Source organism: Mastigoproctus giganteus, chromosome 4 (genome assembly GCF_048544385.1).
Source record: "Mastigoproctus giganteus isolate SK-2022 chromosome 4, ASM4854438v1, whole genome shotgun sequence".
NCBI classification, from domain to species: domain Eukaryota; kingdom Metazoa; phylum Arthropoda; class Arachnida; order Uropygi; family Thelyphonidae; genus Mastigoproctus; species Mastigoproctus giganteus.
The window spans coordinates 33,685,741-33,710,419 of NC_143578.1; the positions used below are offsets into that span (position 1 = coordinate 33,685,741).

A 24,679-nucleotide genomic window follows, 5' to 3' on the forward strand; every position below is an offset into this window, starting at 1 on the left:
AACACTAGAGGGATACAGTAGAATACTACCAACGTGAATTGAAAACGTGAGTTTGTTTTTGATTTTGTTATTTTCTGTCTTGAATTTAAGGGGTTGCTCTCATTTCATGTTATGCTAATCTAAACGTTTTATTATTGAAGTTTCGAATGCAATGGATTTTTTATGATAAATAAAAGTCTCCCTCCAATAAAATTATACAGCCATTTTTAGAGTATGGTGACCCATCGAAACTTCACAGTTTTTTTGGGTTGCGATGGAAATTATGTGAAATTCTAATATTTAAGGGATGTAGTTCATAACGTTTTTGTAAAAATTCATTCTTTTAAGTATTTTAAAAACGAGGGTGATGATAGTGTACGTTTTCTGTACGTTATGATGCCCAAAACAGGCAAGCGTACAAACCGTTATTTCAGATTGTTCTGAAGTGTGCAGCTGAATATCCACTATAAATTCATATGTTTTAAAATGATTTAGTCTGAATTTTAGATATGGACGAATAATGGGAACCCAAAGCTTCATTTTGTACGCAAAAGCATGCTTTTCGGGTGGGACGTTTCCCTTCTAGAACGATATGATTACAACGCTCCCGGGCGACTGACGTGAGGGGTGCCGCTGAAAGTCGCCATGACGCGACGCCGAATACTGTATAATAATAATAACTGCAAAACAAAATCAGTACCTACCTGGTATTACCAGTTACGATTTAGACGTGAGGCTTGCCCCTAAATACTGCTTGACACGTCAGTCCCCTGGAGCAGTCTGTTAGTTTTCTATTTTTAAATGCCGAGACCTTACATAGTGCACTTTTTATCCATTCCCCATAGTTTGTTGATGGATAAAAATACATTTATGTGCTTTTATTTCTATGCAGAACAGAGTTCCCTTATACCTAAACCCGGTTTGGTTAGAAAATTCCCTAATTTGGGGGGAGGGGGCTGGTGCAGCTGCACATGCCTAAATCTGCCCTGTGTACATGTTACCATGATATGGCCAAACAACTATTAGAAAATTTTTTTTAATATAACACTAATCATCAAAAAGTAGCACCCATATTCTCACTCTTAACTCTAAAGTTAAAAGGACCTTGCACAGTAAATTCAAAAAACATGGTTAAAAACATGCACAGGAGGTTTTGATAATAATGTATCGTGAACTTTAAAAGCCTTTGTAGTGTTGGCCTCATCAGTAACACCCCAAAATGGAATGCATATGGCATCTGTCAGCAACCATTTATTTTGTATTATAAAAATTTTAGCTATTTTGTTGAAAATGGCATTTATTAATTGTGATCTTCATAATTTATTCCACTGTATGTGTGAATCATGAATTTCTCAGAACATTCCCACCTTTACCTTTTGCCCACTCTATCCATTCAGTAATCTTTTAGTTGTACTACTGTACAGTCAATTTTAACATTCTTTTTCAAGTTTTTTGTTTTTATTTGCATCATGTGTATCCACATCTTAAAAAGAAAAAGTTTTATTTATTGATTTTTCTTTATTTTTGCAGATTACCCAGAGTTTGTTTATCTGAATAAATTTATTCCCATCTGCCCCAGATAACTGGAAGTTTACATAAATGTACCACAGATGTTTTTTTTTTTCTCAAAAAAAAAAAAAAAAAAAGAAACATTTCCTCACGTAGCATTGTGAGATGCCCAACAGAACACTTAATCTTTGTAACTAGTAAAACAAAATACTGCGTCATCATTTAGAGAATATTGGGGAAACATAATGTCATTTGTTTGTTCTGAACTAAAAAAAAAAAAAAATAGAAAAATTTTAAGAAGTGGTATCTCTCAGATGTTATTCAAAGAGTTAAATGCAATAGAATCAGTGCATGATGGGACACAAGTGATTCTCCTTCAGCTCAACCAGTACCAAACCAAGCATGACAAAATGAGCTTAGCTGTAGTGTATATATGGAGTTTTGGCACCATACCAAGTATTAAAAATATCAAAAATCAGTGTATTAGAATTTAAGTTTAATTGCAGTGTGTTGCCAACACAATGCAAGGAAACAAAACTTGTACAGCACCAGCCAAAAAAAAAAAAAAAAAAACCACAATTTTTCAATTCCTTCTAATAATTTGTCCAAATCTTTAATTTGAGCTTTTTTTTTTTTTTTTTTTGCTTTGAGCCGGAGGGTAGTTGACTGCTAGAACAAAAACTTATTATGGTGTTGTTGGAAGTGGATAGTTTGAATAAATTTAAAGAAGAGGTAAAAAAATTATTTATTTATTTTTTTATCGTATGATGTGATAAACAATCACATCATCGATAAAGCAATATACAAAGGAACCAGTTTTTTCCTGCTTCCTTCGTGTATCTTGGCCGTGAGGTCCAACCAAAGAGTACGGTACCATCATAATATCCAAGCCGAGGTGGAATTCGAACCCGTGACCTTTGGGTTGCCAGGCAGGCACTTTATCCACCCGGCTAGCCTGATCAGCAAAAAATTATTATTATTACAGGGTTTGGACAGGTGATGTGGAAAGTGGTTTTTTTGATCTCATGTTGTATGATCATGCTTTCTTGCATCATTTGCCACTACTAATACTACTTCCACAATACAAGGTGAAAGGGTGCCTCCGTAGCCAGGTGGGCAGGAGCAGCAGTGCGTAACACACGCTTCTTGATTAGACTGGGGTTCGAGCCTGTGACCACCAAATACGGAGGATGCGGAAAGGTCAGGGAATGACCACTGCATATTCCCGGAGCAATATGGCCTTAGTTGCTAATGCTCCTAAAAAATCAAATAACAAACAAACAAACAAAGAACAAGGTGAAAGTTTATTCTGACAATCAATTACTTTCCAGCTGATTGCAAATTTCCACACATATGTTTTGCAACTATCTTTTTCAGTTTATGTCTCCTTTGTGTTTCATCTGAGAAAGAGTAAGGATGCCATCAGCATTTAGTTTGCTTAATACTTTTAAAGCCTTATAAGCTTCAGTTAGGTTGCGACAGAGTACCAGACTTTTATGCCTCCAGATAATCTTATTACTCTTTTTATACTTTCCAGTAAAAGTTTCTCTGCAGATCTACTGGGTGCCTGACATGCCTCCTCGTGGAAAAGTGTGGGCAACGGTGGATCCCAAATAGGGGCCCAACGGCTAAATGGTCAGAGAAACAACAGAACATAACACTACACAACAAACCACTCCCCACACACTTTTTAAATCTCTGGCCTCCACAGAGTTCTGTGGCACTTACAATGCGGAGATGGGGGAACCCCTGGTGCCGTAAAACAACTAATACACTTTACACTATGTGCAGCATTTCTGATGAGGTCTTAACCTCATTCTCTTTGTCCCAACTGGATAATTTTCTCATTATTCTTATATCTTTTTCATTATCAACTATCTTGAGTTTGGGGAGCATCTGTATTGGGATATCTATAATAAATGGCACTGTATTAATCACTTGTCACAGGTGCTGCAATGTGTAGGCATTGGAGCACCTGTGACAAGTGCTCCAATGTGGGGCGCCTCTGTAGCCAGGTGGGAAGGAGGAGCAGTGCGTAACACATGCTTCTTGATTAGACCGGGGTTCGAGCCCGTCACCACCAAATACGGAGGATGCGGAAAGGTCAAGGAATGACCACCGCATATTCCCGGAACAATATGGCCTTAGTTGCTAATGCTCCTAAAAAATAACAATAACAAATAGCTTCAATGTGGAGGCATACTTGACTGGAAATTGCTTAGAGTGCAGACATATGTAGAGTCACTCATAATGTCATTTAAAACTAAGCTCGTACTTCGATGTTTTCAGAATCTTTGGAAATTTTGTGAATTGTGGTTGCAGGAAAGGTGATGACATTAATATGTCAGTATTAGATAAAGAGAATGCTAAAATGTGTGAGATGCACTTTAGTAATGGGATTGTTATAATGGTGAATTATTATCTACTTGATAAATCATCTCTTCAGGATTGGATCATTTCAGTCAAGTTATGTGACAAGATAGGTTGAGAAATTTTGTTTAAAAGTTCGTGCAACATTGCATGAACCAGTGAATATTATCCATTCCATTTATGGCAGCTATTCACTGCATTCAGCTTACAATTTGCCATGCATTTTTTCATGGTAATGCACAAATTTGAATGTGCAACGTGCGAGATAATGTATTTAATTGCAGTGCCACAGCTGTCCTTTAAAAGTTTCTGCTAACCCTTACAGATACTCATATAACAGGAGTGTTAACAAATTTATTGTTATAGCAGTCACATAATGCAGTTAATCAACACCAAGCCTCATAGTCATATGCATATTTGATTCTACATCATACATGCTTGGGAACAAGAAAAGTTAGCATATAATCATAGCCACCCATTGAATTTAAAAAGTTTTGGAAAAGCAGTTTTTTAATTTATGTCATATATAATTAAGTGGTATTGGAATTAACATTATGTTTATATGAGTAAAAAAGTAGAGGTAAACCGCATAAGAGAAAGAAAATACAATTCATTTTTCTTGTAGTTATTGATTATATTTCCTGTTTCATCACTGTCCATATGCATACCTATGTTAACTATGAAATTCCATCTGCTGAGAGGTTTAGTTGATATCTGCAAGAAACTGGTTTGTGGCATGCAAATTGGAGGAACCCTGACAGGTTCCTCCATTTTGCACACTACTTTGAGGAATAGGTCAAAGTCACAGGGAATCACATCAAGGGAATATGGATGTTCCAGCTTTTCCCAGTCCATTGATTCAGAAGTTGCTTGATTGATGCTACTCCATGATGTTATATAATTTCATGCATCCTTTCCAGTTTGAGTTGCAGAAGGCATTGAAGAAATGAATATTAGTATCATATATTGACTATTATATCTATCAGCAGAGGGCAATGGAAAATGGTACCACTCTTATTCATAAGCAATGACAAGCATTACCTTCACATTGCTTGGTCCATAGTGTTTGTTGGAATATCCTTTTGGGCAAGGAATTACTCTGATATTTCAATTCAGGTTTGTAGGCCCAAGCCTGCATCTTGTCTGAAAACAGACAGCACATGCCATAGATTGGTCATGTGCAGATACTTGAGTAAATTTAGCAAACAAACTTCAGACATGCAAGAACTAACCCCGGGGCCTCACATCTGGTGAGTATGGGCTTGGCACACCCAAGGTCCTGAGCTGAATATCATCATTCTTCTCTTTCTTGGTGATTCCTTTCAACTACACACTCTCTCTCTCTCTCTCTCTCTCTCTCGCTGGGTAACTCGGGAATTTTTTTTTGGCTGGTGCAGCATAAGCTTCAGGCTTCCTTGCACCATATGGCTAATAATAATAATAAACTATAAACCATCACTGTACATGAGTTGGCAAAAGCCTCAGTTGCATATGTAGCGTAGAAAAAAACTTTGCAATGTGAATCAGTGCATAAATGCATTGATCTCATATTGCAAAGCAAGTCACCACAGGTTGTTTAATATTGCTGCTGTACTTCCAATAGAAAATACTGCTCTTGAAGAAGAAGTAAGTTGTCCTTCATTTGAAATGTGGTCCTTTACCCATAATGTTATTTTGCTGCTTATTGGCAGCACATTGGTGAGTGACTAGGCATATCATTATGGACCTAACTCAATGAAGAAGTATTTCTGCAATGTAAGAAATGCTAAATGGTGTTAAAAGTTTAAAGCTCAATTAAATTTAGAGCAAAGTCTATAAAACATTACTCAAAAAGCATCAAGCATACAAGATGCAAAACATTACTGTGCACGGATTGGCAAAAGCTTCAGTTGTGCAACAAAGAGTGAAATAAGTTTGCTACAGAAAGCATCAATATCATATTGCAAAGCAAGTTACCATGACTTGTATTTCAAATAAAAAGCATTGCTTGCAAAGGAGAAGTATGTTGCTATTTATTTATATTTATTTAAATCAGTACTTAGATAGGCATTTCGGTGCTGTTGACACCTTAGTAGTTGATAACTAGGCATTCATTAAAGACCAAACAACCACGTTATTAGGCAGATTATGTACCATGATAAAATCATGGTGTAATATTTTTTGCGATGTAAAGAGTGAAATTAATTAGTATCAGTCTTTATCCTGTTTTTAATTGTAAGGCTAGTAGAAGCACTTCTGTTATCATAGCACATACCGTATTTCCCCATGTATAAGATGCACCTTAATTTTGGGGCCTGAAATTTAAAAAAAAAAATGTATTACATAAAGTTATTGAACTCAAGTTTTATTCATCATAAAATTCATACAACTCATCACTGTCAAAACTCCCATCCATTAGCTTGTCCTCATCTGTGTCTGATGACGAATCACTGTCTTCATATATTGCCTCATCCTCACTTCCATCTATGGCATTTGAAATGCCACACTTCTTAAATGACTTGACAATGATCTCAATCTTGATATTATCCCAGGATCTTTTCACCCAGGTACAAACTTCTCCTATAGTTGGTTTCTTCACTCTTCCTGCTGGTGTCAAATTGTCCCCAGAAGACTTCATCCATTGGTTCCATTCGTCTCTCATGGCAGCTTTGAAGGGTTTGTTAATGCTGACATCAAGTGGTTGGAGCTGGGATGTCAAGCCTCCAGGTATGACGGCAAGTTTTGTTTTTTGCTCTGCAGCAATCTTCTTTGTATTTTTTGTTATGTGTGCCCTGAACTGATCAAGCACCAATAGGGCAGGTTTGCATAAGAGCCCACCTGGTCTCCTGCTCCAAACTTTCTCAAACCAGATCTTCATCCCATCCTGATCCATCCAACCCTTGTCATGAACGTGGACAATCACTCCTCGAGGAATGTCATCTTTTGGCATTGTTTTGCATTTGAAAATCAGCATAGGAGGCAGCTTGGTTCTGTTGGCACAACAAGCTAGAACAACTGTATAATGGCTCTTTTCATATCCACTTGTCTTCACAGTTACAGTTTTCACCCACTTCTTATCAACAGTTCTGTTACTTGGGACATCAAATTGAAGGGGGACTTTGTCCATATTTGCAATCTGTCCCAACTCAAACTGATGAGTCTTCCGACATTGAATGGCAAAGCGATGAAATTCAAGGACCTTCTGCTCATAGCTTTCAGGCAAGTCTGGTGCGTGTACGCATGCTTAGTCCATTCCGTTTCATGAACCTGAAGCACCAATTGTATCCTCCTTTGAAATCAGTAACTTCTTTTTCATCAGCAATTCTTCTTGCCTCATGCTGAACCATCGTTGTGGACGCGGGAATTCCAATTGCCCTTTGCTCGTCAATCCATATCTTCAATTCCCTCTCTAAATCAGGCCATTTTGCTGACTTGCCTCTCTTCTGCCGTGGCGTTTTCAGTAGGGTTTCTTCTTCCCGTAGCCAGTCTTGGATTGTTTTCTCAGTTGGAGGAGGACCAAACTTATGTTCAGCAGCATGATTTCCATTCACTTTTGCAAACTGGATCACTTTTAACTTGAATTCAGCACTGTACGAAAATCTTTTCTGAGCCATTTCTGGGCAGAACGTGGCAAAACGTAACCTAATATACCAGTAACAAGTGCGAAATAATGAGTGCAAAGACAACAAGCGGGAAATGCAAGTAAAAAAAAAAAAATCTACAACCACTGTATAAGATGCACCCAGTTTTTAAACCCCAAATTTTTCGAAAAAAGGTGCGTCTTATACATGGGGAAATACGGTACTTCTTCAGGAGCAGCACTTTTTATTTGAAGTACAGGTGCAATACCAAAGTATGGTTTCAATTTACTTCTTAGTATGAAATTGTTGCATTTTGTAGGAAACTTAATTTGCTCCCATTATGTACACAACAGAGGGGCATACAGATGGGTAGTGATTATGCTGATGGAGTGTAATCAGCAACTGCATGATAATAATGTGCTTTCTTATTATTATCTAGTTCTGCTACTTTTTCCCTTATATATGCATAATGTGGGTGTATACTTCTGTATTTAGAATTTTATAGAGATAGAAAAACTAATTTATTTTAAAACTGTTTTCATTGAACAAATTATTTTTATCATGGCTAGTAATAATTGCATTCTAAATTATTTAATGGAAAGTTTAGCGTTATGGATTAATGTTTTTTTTTTTTTTGTGAAAGTATTATTTATTATGATATAAACTGCATATGCTTACCATTTAAATATAATTCAACTTTTTTCCAGTTAAATTATATGAACTTTAATAATGGCATCTGCTGCTAAGAGAAGTTTAGATTGTGAAGAAAATGCTGTATCTACAACACAAGATGGCTGGACTGAAAATGGCGATTATTTATTGAAAAAACAGAGGACTGATCACGAGGCAGGCTGTTCTAAAATTTGTGACGTGGTTTCGTCTTCTAGTTCATTGTGCATTGATCTGTGTAGTGCAAGTGATAAGTCAGATTTTAGAATGGATTATAATAATGAAGTATCCTCAACTTCAAATGATCGAGAAAGTAAAAGTTGCGATCGTGTACAGACTACTACAACAGATGTTGATTGTGTTGTGGCCACTGTCAGTAATCATTCTGAAGTTTCTGTTGATAGTACAGGGAAAGAAGTTCCTTCCGAAACATTTCTAAGAGAAAAAGATGTTGGAATCAGTGAATATATCGGAAATCATGAAGGATTTTATGGGATTCTTAAACACAGGTATTTATTGCTTTTCTTTTTTTAATGAAAAATTAATAGTTGATAGTTCGTGGAATAGTTAAGATCGTATATACATTAATAGCATTGGCAAAAATATGAAGCTTGGTTGAGAAGAATGACATTTATAGAGTATCATTTAAAGTAACTTTTATAGATATCGATAGAAATAACTGATCAAACTGATTAAAAAAAATTTTAATTGAAAAGTTTGAAAATGGAAATCACAAGCCTAAATAATATAGGAGTAATAGTATTTTAGCACATACTTTCACATGAGTTGCAGTGACACAGTGGTCTGCATGTTACCTTATGAGTTAGGATTTGGGTGCAACTATGAAAGTTAAGTAATTCTTTCTTACATAAAGGCTCCGAGAATTGTTAATATTTAACAACTTTTAACAGATTTAAAAAGTGATATATTTTTTGAGATATCAAAAATAATACTGTATTTGCTGGACCATAAGATGCCCTTTTTCCTGGAAAAATTTTTCCTAAAATTCCCCTGCATTTTATCATCCGAAGGTGTACTAGGTCCATGTAGCAACGTCTTTATCTTTAGCTGTTGCTCGAGACAGTATGGATAGAATATCTAGGTAGCCTTCTAAAAAAGCTAGCTCTTTTATTGTGTGACCATTCCAGGTTGCATATAGTAAAGGTAACAAAAAGGGCGATTGCTGAATCAAACATAGAGTTAGCTGCAATTCTGGGAGATCTTAAAAGGTTTATTAACATCTCAGTTAATAAACCTTTTAAAGTATTCATATGTGAGGAGTTCACTTAGTGGACTGAGGCAGCAAATCATGATTTGGTACCTACATTATTTCTCAGGTGTACAAATGAGTGAAAAAGTAATGGGAGTTAGTGAACACAACAATTCCTTTCAAGAAATTTGGAATCAGCAATATTGTGGTGGACTGAAGATGATGGATTCTTTGAAGAATATGAATGTTCAGATCATAACATCACTAATGATGAGCATGATAATAGCAGTGGCTTGTTATTGGCATTATACAATGAGTAAAAGCTTCATTTTACACCAACTTTTTGTTTAGTAAGCACTTGTGAATTTGTGCCTAAAATATGTGCAATAAAATATTTTTTCCCAAAATTTGGCTTCTAAAACATGGGTGCATCTGATCATCTGGAAAATTCAGTATATTTTTAAAGATAACCAAAAATATATTTTTTTCATATTTTTGGCAAAAATTTTGTACTTTTTTTAACTATGATACTCATCATCATTAAATCACGATGTGTTTTGCCCAGTATGTGTGAACAGAATAATCCTTCTGGACTATCAGCATTCCATTTATTATTTTCTTTCATGCTGTCCTATTTCCTGTTAGATCTTTAGCCCTAGACAGAATGTCTCCCTTTCCTCTAATGCTTGTTTGTTTAACACTGTCAATCCATGTTCCTCTTGGTCTGCCTCTGAGCTTATTGGCATTCTTTTTGCTTTGAATATCTGTTTTGGTAATCTCCCTTTCCCCATCCTTTCAGCTTATCCTACTACCTTAAATTTTTTTTTTTATTAGCATTAGCAGAGGCATATTATGCAAGAAAGCAAGTTCTTCCTTAACTTTATTTAAGCTTTCAACTTTCACAACAACAGATGGAAGTTTGTTCCAGCAATCAACTATCCGTTGGCTAAAGGAAAATTTCTGTACATCTCTTTGACCACTCTCTTTCCTCAATTTGAGTTTATGCCCCATCAGGTTTGTAATTTGACTAAGAGAAAGAATCCCATCGGCATTGAATCCATTCAAGGCCTTATACACCTCAGTCAGGTCACCTAGCAGGTGCCTAGTCTCCAGATGCTGCAATTTGCAGAACTTAAGCCTTTCTTCATAAGAGCTCCCTTCTCTTCACTTCGTAAGTGAAGTTTGCTTCACTTTTGTTGCTAGATGACCAATTTTGACCCAGACAGTCCAGTATTTGATCTTTCTGTCCAGTAAACAAATTGAGAAAATACAGATATGTAAATATCCAGTATTCTTTAATTAACTTTTATTATCATTATTTAAGTTTCTTGTTTAATTTTATTTACATTTTTTTTTTTTGTGTGTTATATTTGTTTTTAAAAAGGTTTTCATGAATTTTGCAACCATTATTGCTGTTTAGGTAGAACTGTATTCTTTAATCATTATCATTCTCACAAAAATAATGCATTTTGGCACAGTTGGACACATTTTGAACGCAGCTTTCAGAGAGCTTATTAATAGTATTTTAAAATTTTTTCGATGATTTTATGATGACTTTTCTTATTTTTAACTAGGTGGAAATTACTTGGGACTTGACACTTCCCTCTTCAAAATAATTTGTTTGTTCAAGACTGATAGCTAAAACTTTTTTTGCTTTTCTAAATATAGACAAAGTTTTATTTGAACAGTTATTGTTTACTCGGGATTACATGCATAAAAGACCTGTTTGTGTAACTATTTTTGCCTTCCGCTTCATCGTGCTACTTTCAGTTTCAGTGTGATGTAAACAAGTACTTCTCTCAACTGTTGGTTGATGTATTCCCCACAGAAAGGAGATTCTCCTTGTTTTATGTTTAATTGTATAAAAAATGTGATTTTTGTCTCAGTTAATTATTGTAAAATATTTTTTATTTTTTATTTTGTGTGCTAATAGTCTCTTCCTTTTTTTCAGTTTTCAGAACTGGAAAATGGAAGAGACTATTAGCTTCATGCTAATGTTTTATGGTTGTAACAATTTTTTTTATATTCATCAGAATTAATAAAACTTTAGTTTCATTGAAAATAATAAAAAAATATACACTGAGTGATCACTGAATTATGACCACCCCTATAAAAACTGAATGCAACCCATTGACCACATGAGGTACGAGAGTGCAGAGTTAGTCGACCTATGTAGCATAGATAAGGTGTCAATGGTTCAGTAGGTAGTAAAATTCCGAGCGTGATGGGTAAAAGGAAGGATTTATCAGACTTTGATAAAGGACAGATTGTGGGTGCTTGTCGAGCTGGTGCCTCGATTTCCCAAACGGCTGAATGGGTGGGATGTTTGGGAGCCGCTGTAGTAAAGTGTACCAGGATTGGCGTTAAAATGGTCAAACAACGACCCAACGGCAAAACTGCAAAGGTCAGTGAAAGGTTGATGTTAGAGGTGAGCGCTGGATCCGATGACTCATACAGGCGAACAGGTGCAGCACTGTTGAAGAGTTGATTACCCAATACAACATGGGCGACCTATGGCATCCTCACTCACTTTACTCCAATCAGCCTCCAAACCTAAACACAGTATTTCAAATGCAGTGTCGCCATTGACTTGTATAATGGAACTATAACCTCCTTTTCCCTAGTTGCAAAAGTATAGTAAATCACTTATAATACTGTCAACAGCCAAAATGTTTCGGTAATAAAATCAATCTATTTCAACTAATATTAATGTGCTAAATATGAATATGACAGTTAAAATAGATTAAAGCTCTAGTTTTGATGATATAGTATTTCACTTTCAGCACGTTTTTGCTTGATTTTTGGGGAAATTTGGCCTTGAAGTACAGTTTGTGTGGCAACACTGCAGCCATTGGTGTTGAGTTGCACTATTTCCTGTCTAGGCACATTGGTCAGTCTGAACCAGGCCTCTGTTCGTGCTACACTTGTTTTTGATTGAGCAAAAACTTAAAATTTAGCATGCTGCATAAATGTGTAAATGGTGTGGATTATTTTTATGTTTCTGATGAAGTGACTAACATTTGCATCACAGAAGCATGCCATTACTCTGATAATAAAAAAAAAATGCATACGACTGTTATTTTGGCTGCAAGGATGGGGACCAAGATAAAAGCTGGGTGGTAAATATTTGCTACGATACTTATGCATCTGATCTCTGCAGCTAGTTAAATCACAAAGGTTGCTCGATGCTGTTTGCTGTGCCTATGATATGGAGAGAGCTTTCAGGTCATATAAAAGACTTATTTTTGTATGGTACCACCTCTTCAGCAGGGGATTTCCAAGAAGAAAAAGTGGACCTTAAGCTGCCCGAATATACCATCTGCTATTCACCTGGTACCCCACAGAGGACTGCCCATTTGTGAGTCACCAGCTGGATATGTTTTAGAATCTGATGAAGAGGCAGGTGATGGCCAAAGTAAATCACCTAAACCATCCACATCAATGGATCCTGATTTTATTTCCAATTTTTCTTCTGCAGAGTTACACAAAATTATGCAAAATGAATTAAATGATCTTATCAGAGATCTTGATTTACCAAAAACTAAGACGGAACTTTTAGGCTCAAGATTGCAACAGTGGAATCTTCTTCAAGATAATGTTAAAGTGTCTGTATACCGGTCCCACCAAAAGTATTTAATCCAGGTTTTTAAGGAAAATAACCTTGTTGCCTGCACTGACACCAATAGTTTAATGGACTCAATTAATATTGACCACAACCCTCAAGACTGGAGACTCTTTATACATTCTGCCAAATTAGTTTAAAAGCAATAATGTCAATGTACTGCAATCAATTCCTGTAGGCCATGCAGTTCATATGAAAGAATCATATGATAACATGGAGCTTCTAATTGAATCCATCAACTAGAATTGAATTCTAATTGACTCCAACTGCAAGAATATTTGCTGATGCTATCAAGGCAGTGATAGGAGGTCGGAAAACTGCTAACTTGGGGGATACACAGCCTAATAGTTCAACCAGAGTCACAGGCAGAGGTGAAAGTAATTCTGGCATTGCTATTATTGATAATTGCAGCAGCTTGGAAAGCAAAGTGTCTGGGATTTCACGCCCTGCTCTGGGTCATCACGGAATATGTGAATACGTGGGCTGTGTTAGGTTAACTAAGTGTAAAGGCGCCTCCGTAGCCAGGTGGGAAGGAGCAGCAGTGCATAGCACACACACACGCTTCTTGATTAGACCAGGGTTCGAGCCCATCACCACCAAATACGGAGGATGCAGAAAGGTCAGGGAATGACCACCGCATATCCCGGAGCAATATGGCCTTAGTTGTTAATGCTCCTAAAAACCAAATAACAAACAAAGTGTAGTGCATCCAATGTTGAGTAAGTTTAATGTGATATAAGCACTGAGAAAACAAAATTGAGAGTAGGAGTGTGTTATAGGCCTAATGACTGTGATAAGAATACCAAACAGCTGTACAGGGTAATAGAATGGGCCAGAAAATCAATGTCTCATAATGGGGGATATTAACTTTCCAAATGCTAACTGGAATTTGTGGGTTGTTCACTCACACTAGCAAGACTTGTGGATTTTTTGGATGACTGTTTTCTACAACAGCATGTTAGAGAGGCAAGAAGAGGAAGCAATACTCTTGATCTGGTTATAATCAGTGATTATTCATGCATTAAGAATATGCAAGTAAAAGACCCACTGGATGGTAGTGATCACAGTTTACTAATGTAGAATTAAATAAAGACATAACTACTGTCATGGGTAAAGGGAAAACTTTTGCTTTTGTAAGAGTGACTACAGAGGTCTCAGACAGTTTAAATTCTATACAGTGGGACAAACTGATGAAGTTGCCAACAGCAAATTCTAAATGGGAAGTATTCAGGGAGGTAATCAAAGAAACTACTAGGCTAGTCAAACTAACAAAGAAATAGGCCTAAATATTGTTATGGGAGTTCTGAATGCTAAGGTTGGAAAAGGCAGATCTGGTGAAACTGTAGGAGAATTTGGTCTTGGAACAAGGAATGAAAGATGGAATCGACTGATACAATTTTGCTAAGAGGAGAACTTGATGATTGCTAACACCTAGTTTCAACTCTTCAAGAGAAGACTCTGTACATGGAAGTTGCCCCTAGACAGCACACAAAATGTGGTCAGGAACCAAATTGACTATATCATGATCAATCAGCATTTCCGGAGCAGTATTAAAAGCACCAAGACATACCATACCCCAGTGCAGATATTGGTTCAGACCACAATCCAGTTATAACTAAGATCGAGCTGATATTGAAGGCTACTAGGAGAAAGTAACCGATGAAGAAAGTTGACTTAGAGAAGTAAAAAATCCAGAAACATATCAGTTAATAAAGACATGTATGCTTTAACAAAAGAATGCAACACATCCATAGGCAGGAGGAGATGGGAGTGGAAGATCTTTGGAAGAGTTTTAAATCTGTTCTGACTGAAACGAGCTCAGAAGTTCTAGGTTATGGAGAATGTTTAAAGAAGGACTGGATGATAGATGTAATTTTGACACTCGTGGAGAAGTACAGAGCATTTAAGAACTGCAATGCACAAAGGTGTAAGGAGGTGAATAGACTGATTAAGAACAAAATTAAAGGAGCTAAAGAGAGCTGGATCACAGAAAAATGCAGAGAAATAGAATCTGTGCAAGAAAAACATGATGATTTCAATCTTCAAAAAAAAGATTAAAGAGATTTCAGGAATTAATATTATGGAGGGAAACAACCAACTTCACACCAAAATGACAAAGGTGAGATTGTCATGGAAATCAGAAAAAACTGGACATGTGGACTAAATACATAAAAGATCTCTTCACCGACAGTGAACATGAGTTAGATGACAACAGCGATTCAATGGTAGGGCCATCCATCCTAAGATGGATGGCACTGAGGTGGAGAGGGTGATTAAATCAATGAAGGGAAAAGCCAAAGGACCTGATGAAATCACAGTGGAAATAGTCAAATTTCTCAACTACAAAAACACCGATATTCTTGTTGACTTATTTAACAGAACTTACAACACGGGCAACATCCCTCGGGACTGGCTGACATCAGCGTTCATCACTCCCCAAAAAACTAAATACCAGGACTTGTGGAGACTTCAGACTAATCAAAAACGAGCTCAGCCAAAATGTTCCTAAAAATAACTCAAAATCGGATTTTCAGGAAATGTGAGGAGTCAATGGATGATGCACAGTTTGGATTTAGTGAATGACTGGGTACAAGAGAAGTGCTATTTTGTTCCCAGGTCGTGATGCAAAGAACAACAGATTGATGCCTATCTTTGTTTTATTGACTTGGAGGCCTTTGATCGAGTCCAACACACAAAGCTCATCAAGATCTTCGAGGAGTCTGGCCTTGATGAAAAGGACATCCAAATAATCAAACACCTCTACAGGAACCAAATGGCATCAGTTGTAGTTGATGGCAGAAAGACAGAAAACATTAACATTGAATGTGGAGTTTTTTATTTTTTTTTATGAAAACAACAAACACGAGATGTATTAGAACCTATAGTACTTAGTACCGTGCTTGGGTTGGAGGTTGAGAAGATGAAAGAAGATATTTGTTAACATTAGACTTGAACTTCTGTAGACTAATTTTCACGAAATACGTATGAAGGAAGGTTGTTCCAGAAAACAAGAGTTGAATGAATAAACGAGGAAGATGAAAATTTGGTTCTGTGAGTTTGAAGTTGGACAGTAAATGGATGTTGGCTGGTGCCGGCACGTGTTCGGACTGTTTTGAAAGAGAGAGCGGGAATTATAGAAGCCAATTCAGAAGAACAGTGCCCATGAAAGTATCTGTAAAAAAGGCATGCAGCAGAAACAGTACATCCATGAGACAGCAAGTGGTTAATTAATGACTCCTCCCTCTGTTAGGGAGGAGTCATTAATTAACCTAACTGCCCTCTTCTGGATGGAATCTAGAAGCCTGAGAGAGGTTTTCGGGGCACCGCCCCAGATGTGGGAACAATATTCCATGGTAGAGCAGATTTGCGATTTGTACAGAGTGAACGGCTGTTTGGAAGAAAAGTAACATTGAGAACAAAAGGGAAAACCAAGTTTTTCAGATGCATGTGTAATGTGCTTGTGCAAAGAGAGATTAGAAAGTCAGGGTAATCCCCAAAAGAGATATTAGCATTTAGCATTAGCATTAGTAGAGGCATTTGATGCAAGAAAGCAAGCTTATGCAGCATCAGCCAAAAAAAAAAAAAAAAAGAAACCACTTCCACTTCACCCCTCTGTTCGTTCAAAATACCTGTCCAGCTGAGCCTTAAACTTATTTAGGCTTCAACTTCCACGACAAGGGATGGAAGTCTGTTCCACCAACCAACCACCCGCTGGCTAAAGGCAAATTTCCACACGTCTATCCTACATCTGTCTTTCTTCAATTTGAATTTATGCCCTCTCAGGTGATTATTCTGAGCGAGAGGAAGAATCCCATCAGCATTGAGCATGCTCAAACCATTCAAGGCTTTATACACCTCTATCAGATCACCTCGCTGGTGAGGGCTAGCCGAGTGGGTAAAGTACCTGCACGGCAACCCAAAGGTCGCGGGTTCGATTCCCGCCTCGGGCTTGGATCAAAGTACTGCAAAAACCTTGGGAGGTGCAATATGGCCACAGAAGCCGATGCGCCAACAACTACTAAAAAAAAAAAAAAAAAAAAAAAAAAAAAAACCTCGCTGGTGCCTAGTCTCCAGACACTGTAATTTGCAAAACTTAAGCCTTTCTTCGTAAGAGCACCCCTTTGTTCCATTCACTAATCTTGTTGCCCTTCTCTGTACTCGTTCCAGCAGCTCTACATCCTTCTTGAAATGAGGCCTCCAGACCTGTATACAGTACTCTAGGTGTTGCCTGACCATTGCCTTATACAAGGGAATAATCACCTCCTTATCCCTGCTAGAAAAATTCCTATATATCATTGACAATACACCATGAGCTACTCTTGCAGCCCGTCTGCACTGCTCAGAGAACTTCATATCTGCCTGCACAACCACCCCCAGGTCCCTTTCATTCTCTACCACTGTCAGTGTAGTACCACAGAGTTGATACGTTGCTCTGGGGTTGCTGTTTCCCATGTATAGTACTTTACATTTGTCAATGTTCAACTTCATTTGCCACCTCTCAGCCCATCTGCTCAACCTTTCCAGATCCTGTTGCAGCAGCATAGTGGCAGTAGTGTCCTTGACAACCCTGCCTACCTTTGTATCGTCTGCAAACTTCGACATTAAGCTTGATATACCATCATCAATATCATTTATGAATACAGAAAACAATAATGGACCCAACACTGAGCCCTGAGCGACTCCACTAATAACATTATTCCACGACGAGCAGTGTCCATTGATTACCACCCTCTGTCTTCTCCCCCTCAGCCACCCCTTTATCCACAGCAGCAATTTGCCTCCAATGTCACACTGCTCCAATTTGTGAAGCAGTCTTCCATGTGCAACAGTATCAAAAGCCTTTCTAAGATCCAAGTATATAATATCAAAGTTATTCCCTGCATCCAGTTCCTTTGTGACTGCATCATAGTATCCAATCAAATTGGTCAGGCAAGACTTCCCCTTAACAAAACCATGCTGTGTCCGGGCTATAACTGAAGTCTTGTCTAAATGATCCTGTAGTGCTTCTTTAACCAGTGCCTCCATTAATTTTCCTGGAACAGAAGTTAAACTCACAGGTCTATAATTACTTGTGTCAGCCTTTGATCCTCCCTTGTGAATTGGGGTCACATTTGCACATCTCCAGTCTGTGGGTACCTCCCCCGAGTCCAAGGAAGCTCTCATAATTATGGCTAAGGGTTTGCTTACTTCCTCTGCTGCCTCCTTTAATATAACTGGATAGATCCCATCCACCCCGGGTGCCTTTCTTGTGTTTATCTTCAACAATTTCTCCTCCACTTTACTCTCAGTTATTACAAGATTCTCTAGCTTACTGCTAGAGTTGAATACACCTCTGGCTTTCGCCTCGCTAAATAACTCCTCACGTGTGAATGTCGATGCAAAATATTCATTTAGTTTGTTAGCTACCTGAGCAGGATCATCAACAGTTGACCCATCGATATCAAGTGGTCCAGTCTGATTCATCCCCTTCCTTCTAGAGTTTACATAAGTAAAGAACTCTTTGCTGTTTTTCTTTGCATCCCTTGCCAAAGATTTCTCGTAATCTGCCTTTGCCTGCCTAACCTCCTTTGTAACTTGGTTACAGATCAACTTGTATCTATCATAGGCTTCTGTGTCATGTGTTAATTTGTATGTATCCCATGCATGTTTCTTCTCTGCCATATGCCTCATCAGTTCATCTGACATCCATTTAGGCCTAAACCTTGAACAATATTTCTTGGTTGGTATGTAAAGCCTAGTAGCTTCCAAGATAAGTTCTTTGAATGCTTCCCATTTTGCATTTGCTGTTGGTAACATCATCAGTTGGTCCCACTGAATAGAATTTAAATACTGTCTCAGTCCATCGTAGTTGCCTTTACGAAAGCAATAACCCTTCCCTTTACCTCTAATGGTAGTTACCTCTTTGAGTAAATCCCACTTCAGCACACTGTGATCACTGCCACCTAGTGGTTCATTTATCTGCAGATTCTTAATGCATGAAGAATCACTGTTGATAATCAAATCAAGAGTATTCCTCCCTCTAGTTGCTTCCCGAACATGCTGATGTAGAAAACAATCATCCAATAAATCCACAAAAGCCTTGCTAGTGTGTGAGTGACCAGCCCCCAAATTCCAGTCAATATCTGGGAAATTAAAATCTCCGATTATAAGACTCTCTGCTTTACTGGCCCACTCTATTTCCCTGTACAGTTTCTTATTATACTCATCAGAGTCATTAGGCCTATAGCACACTCCTACTCTCAATTTTGATCTCCCAATGCTTATGTCACACCAAACTGACTCGACACTGCACTGTCCAGCGATGTCCACTGGCTTCACTTCCTTGGATTTTATGTATTTCTTAATTAATAGCATAACCCCCCCCTCCCTTCCTATCCTGTCTATCCTTTCTATACACATTGTATTCCCCAAATTCCAGTTCCGCATTACTTATATCTGTGTGACACCACGTCTCTGATATCCCAACAATATCTGCCTTTGATGTTTTGAGCAATACCTCAAATTCGTCAAATTTATTTACTAAACTCCAAGCATTGGTGTACACACAAGTATACATGCACCTATTTCTATTCTTAGCTACCCTAACACAACCCATGTGTTTACTTGTACCGCAGTGACTCCCAGCAGTCTCTGAAATATCCTGCATCTTGTTTTTCAGGCTTCTGCTCATTCCAATAGAAGCAGTGCAAGAATCTCTTTCACCTCTGCCAGTGGCTACTGTTAATCTATTCGTCTTTGTCTCCCCCCAAGCTAGCAGTTTTCCGACTCACCTAACACTGCCTCGATAGCATCAGCAAATATTCTTGCACCCTTTCTATTTAAGTGTATCCCATCCCTGTAGAAGCAATCTCTTCTGTTAACAAGTACATTCCAGGCTGATTGTTTGTTTGTTATTTGGTTTTTAGGAGCATTAGCAACTAAGGCCATATTGCTCCGGGATATGCGGTGGTCATTCCTTGACCTTTCCGCATACTCCGTATTTGGTGGTGACGGGGCTCGAACCCCGGTCTAATCAAGAAGCATGTGCTACGCACTGCTGCTCCTTCCCACCTGGCTACGGAGGCGCCCTTTCCAGGCTGAAAAAAATTCTACCCCTTGAGCCTTGCACAATCTTTCCAGGGCCGAATTGATCGACAAGGCTCTCATCATATACTCCCTCCTATCGTGTCTGGGCAGAATTGCAGACACTTTCAAATTCAACCCTATTTCATGGCTTTTTTTCAACAGTGACCTGTACTTGTTAAGCAATTCTGCCGGTCTCCTACTCTTGATATCATTAGTGCCAACATGTACAACTATATCACCTTTTGTGCCCTTAAAAGATGATGTCTGCTCTACAACGTCATCAACCTTTGCCCCTGGCAGACATACCCTGGTCCTCTTCCGCCTATCCTTTTTACAAAGCATGTTCCCCATTTCCCTGACAATAGAGTCACCAACAACTACTAGTTCCTTTGGTCAGGCCATTCTGCCTTGGGGGTTGCCACTGTGTTGCGCGATGACCAAGTGCAAGCTCTGACGTTGATGTGGGCAGCTGAGAGCTTGATGGGCCCTCAATTTAGTTCCTTCGAGGCCATCCACCCTGTCCTTCAAGCTCTCATATAGGCCCATAAGAACGCTGAGTTGTTGCCTGATTTCGATACACTCCTTGCATCACGCACACACAAAGACATCCCCCATGGCAATATCATTTCCCGTACCTGAATGCGCCACAAACATCGTGCAAACTGTGCATTTTAGAAGGCTGTGATTCAGAAGGCAACTGCCCCCCTCAGTTCTCCTCTGAGCCACAGCACTTCCATTAGCTTGAGCCTTTTGTTTTGCTGCTCTGGTCTGAGTCATGATTTCTTTTAATTTAAATAAAATTTCAATTTCAGTTTATAACCCTAACTTATCTCCCAACACAGTTATAACGGAATATGTATTTTTTAGTGTCAAGTATTAATTATCTCCGAGTTCCCTTTATATAACTTCCGTATCAGTTATGTATTAATTAATTATGTTATGTTTGTAATCTAAGTCGGTATATGTATTTAGTTAAAAGTACAGTTTAAATGCCAACGAAGTTCAACAAGTTTAATAGATTTTACCGATCACTGAAAATATTATAACCTATACTATACTAACGCTATCTAGGTTCGATATATAACGATCGTATGACAAAGACATCATTTTACCTAGGAATCGGAGTGTAACCAAAGATAAGCATAGGAGCAGAAGAATCCTTTTTGCAAGACTGAGTTTTAGAAGGATTGAAATCAACTAAGTTGTCTTTGCCCCACTGGAGAATTATCTGGAGATTGGCATTTAAGGAATTGGTAGCAGATATTTGAGAAGTTGAAGCTGATTGAGCAGGGCAAGGTTTCTCAAAATGGAAAGTGGAATGCAATATGCTTTCATCGGCAAAACTATGGATAGGATTTCCAGTCAATGGAAGAAGGTCATTAATATACAAGAGGAAAAGAGTGGGGGAAAGAACTGAGCCTTGGGGGACACCAGCATTAGTGGAGAAGTTAGAAGATAGTGAGCGATCAGAGAGAAAACTGGATAACCAATTACAAAAAACAGTTGACAAACCATAAGATGGAAGCTTGTTTAGAAGATCTTTATGCCAAACACGATCAAAAGCCTTTGAGATGTCAAGAGCAACTGCTTGTGTTTCACCGAACTTTTCCATTGAATTAGTCCATAAATGAGTAATATAAGCCAGAATATCACCAGTGGATCGACACTGCCTGAATACATACCGGCGATCGTTGATCAGACGGAAGGTTTCTAGGTAGTTTAAGAGTTGGCGGTTAATCGATTTCTCCATTACTTTAGAAAGAGTAGAAGTAATTGCAATAGGACAATAATTGGATGGGAGGGATTTGTCACCCTTTTTAGGAACTGGCTGGATATGAGCAAATTTCCAATCAGAAGGAAAAACACCTTTGGAATAAGAAAGTGAAAAAAGGCAGGAAAGAACAGGAATAAGTTCAGGAGCACAGGTTTTGAGAACAAGTGCAGAAATATCATCAGGACCTGGAGCTTTGTTAGCATCGAGATTCGTCAAAATCCTTCTGACATCATTTTAATGGAAGACCACAGGAAGCATTGAATGGAGCAGGTTGAGAATGGTGGGAGATGTTTTACCAAGATCATTAATACACGAGTTGGAAGCAAAATGGGATGCTAGCAGGTCAGCTTTATCCTTGGCTGAAGTGACAACAGAACCATCTGGTTTGACAGAGGTGGGAGCAGAGATGGGAAAAAGTTGCGGCCAATAGCTTTGGCAAGAGACCAGAATGCTCGGCTACCATTAGGGCAAGAAGCAGGTTTTCTACTCTTAGTCTGTTCAAACTCTAGTTTTGTCTGATTAATAACTGCTTTACAATTGTTGCGAGCTTTTGTGTAGGCAGAAAATGACACCGAAGAATTAGAAACAAGCCAATTACAATATGCAACGTTCTTCTCTTGAACAGCCTTAGCACATTTATTGGAAAACCAAGGTTTAAATAAAGGATGAGATTTTAAAGTGGAGTGTGGAATAAAGGATTCCATTCCAACAAGAATAATTTCACTGACACGATCTGAACAAACATTAACATCAGAAGTTTTGAAACAGTAATCCAACCAAGGAAAAGAAGAAAAGAAATCTTGCAGGTCATCCCATTTTGCATTCTTGTAATGCCAAACAATGTGAGGTTGGGAATAGCCATGAGATAAAGGCTCCATTGGAGAAGAGAGAATCACCAAGTTGTGATCGAGGTACCTAAAGGACCACTCACTTCAACCGTGTACTTAGAAGTGTTGTTTGTGAGAAAAAGATCAAGCGTGTTGGCTGTATGGTTAGAATTGTCCAGTATCCTTATAGGTAAATTAACAATCTATGCAAGGTCATTGGTAATTGCAAAAGCCTCAGCATCTCGACCAGCTGAGTCGATGTGACTAGAAAACGGAAGCCAGCTGGAGTTGTGAACATTAAAATCACCAAGGAAAATTACCTCACTGTTAGGAAAGTTGGTCTGGAGAAAATCAAGTTGCAAAGAGAAGAAGTCAAAGAGCTCCAAGTGATTAGTGGAGTTGGGAGAATGGTAGAGACAACAGATGAATTTGACACGATGAGTTAGAGAGATTTTAAGCCAGAGAAGATAGAAAAGAGGAGATTACAAATTACCAAGTCTCTGACAGGGAATATCGGAACGGACATATGCACAAGTACCACCTTTGAGGCAAAAGGAATCATACAGCGAATAATTTGGGCAACTGAGATGAGCAGTAGTTGAATCAACCAATAACTGAGATTCTGTCAGAAAAAGTACATGGAGTTTGGCAGACTGCAAGTGGAAATGGATGTCGTTGAGATTAGAAATGAGACCACGTATATTTGTGAAATGAACTACGAAGTGTTTGGGAGGTTTAGATCTTTTCGCAGATAAGCTTACTCGGTTAGTTTGATAATTCATGGTGTATTCAATAGTAAGAAAGTGAGGCAAGGATATGTACTCTTCCCTCCTGTTTAACATTTATTTGGATGTCATCTTCATGAGAGCATTAGATGGAAGAAATGAAGAAATATCTGTCAATGGTAGAGTGATTAACAACCTTCACTATTCAAATAACACTGTACTTTGTACAACTAATATGCAGGACTTACTGATACTTCTCAATCGTGTGAGTGAAGAAAGTGAAAGAATGGTCCTCGGGATTAATATCAACAAGACTAAAATCATGGTCCTTAATGGAGCAGTGCCAACACCTCCCCCTCATGTTAAATGGAAGGCTGATAGAGAGAGTCGACAAAATCATATATCTAGGCTGTTGGATAATGACAAAAAATGAACTGGATATGGAAATAAAAACAAGGATTTATTTCCAAATGAAAGCACCTTAGAATCCACCAGATTCTAAGGTAGATCTCCACCTCAGAATCCGGATGACGAGATTTGTTAGGTTTGGTCAGTTTTGTTGTATGGTGCCGAGACATGAACACTGAACACTAACACCTCGAAAAAAACTAGACGCATTTGAAATGTGGACATACAGAAGAATTCTAAAGATACCATGGACAGCAAGAGTGACCAATGAGAATGTCCTGCAGAGAATTGGAAACACCCGTGAATTGTTGAAGGACGTAAGGAAAAGAAGAACGGTGTATCTTGGACACCTGATGAGGAACAACAAATACACAATTCCATGGCTATTTATTGAGTGGGAGAATGGAAGGAAGAAGAAAGCCTGGGAGAAGATGTACATCATGGCTTGATAACATTAAGAATTGGACAGGACTACCAGAGCTGACAGAGACATTTGCTGTGGTGGTCGCCGACTTCCATTAGCAGATGGCACACACAGAAGAAGACTAGGCTTTTCATACCAACAAAGAAATACTGTTCAAGATTTAGACCTAAATGGATAGATGAACTATTGTGACACGTGGCAGAGAAAAAAGCAAATGCAATGCATATAAATTATCTGGTGATATAGAAGCCTCTAGTAGATATAAATTAGTCTATACTCAAGTCACAAAGGAGATTAGGCAAGCTGAGGCAGATTATGAGAAGTCTCTGGCAAAGAAGAACAGCAAGTGCTTCTATGCTTATATTAACAGTAAAAAGAAAGAGCTAAATCACATTAGGCCACTTGATATATATAAATTAACTGTTGATGCCCTGCTCAGGTTGCAGACAAATTGATAGGTATTTTGTATCTACATTCACACACGAATTCTTTATGGAAGGGGATGCCAGAAGTTTATCAAACTGTAATGAGGAGCTA

At 38.2% G+C, this 24,679-nt stretch overlaps 1 protein-coding gene across 1 annotated transcript in view; it reads left to right on the forward strand.

Moving 5' to 3' along the window:
- The first annotated feature begins 9 nt into the window (after window positions 1-9).
- Window positions 10-24,679, forward strand: part of Pus7 (pseudouridine synthase 7) — an 84,238-nt gene continuing 59,568 nt past the window's right edge. Inside the window, exons 1-2 of the mRNA XM_090372204.1 lie at window positions 10-46; window positions 8,126-8,596. Coding sequence (XP_090228330.1) covers window positions 8,148-8,596 — 449 coding nt within the window. The 5' untranslated portion in view covers window positions 10-46; window positions 8,126-8,147. The remainder of the gene's footprint in view (window positions 47-8,125; window positions 8,597-24,679) is intronic.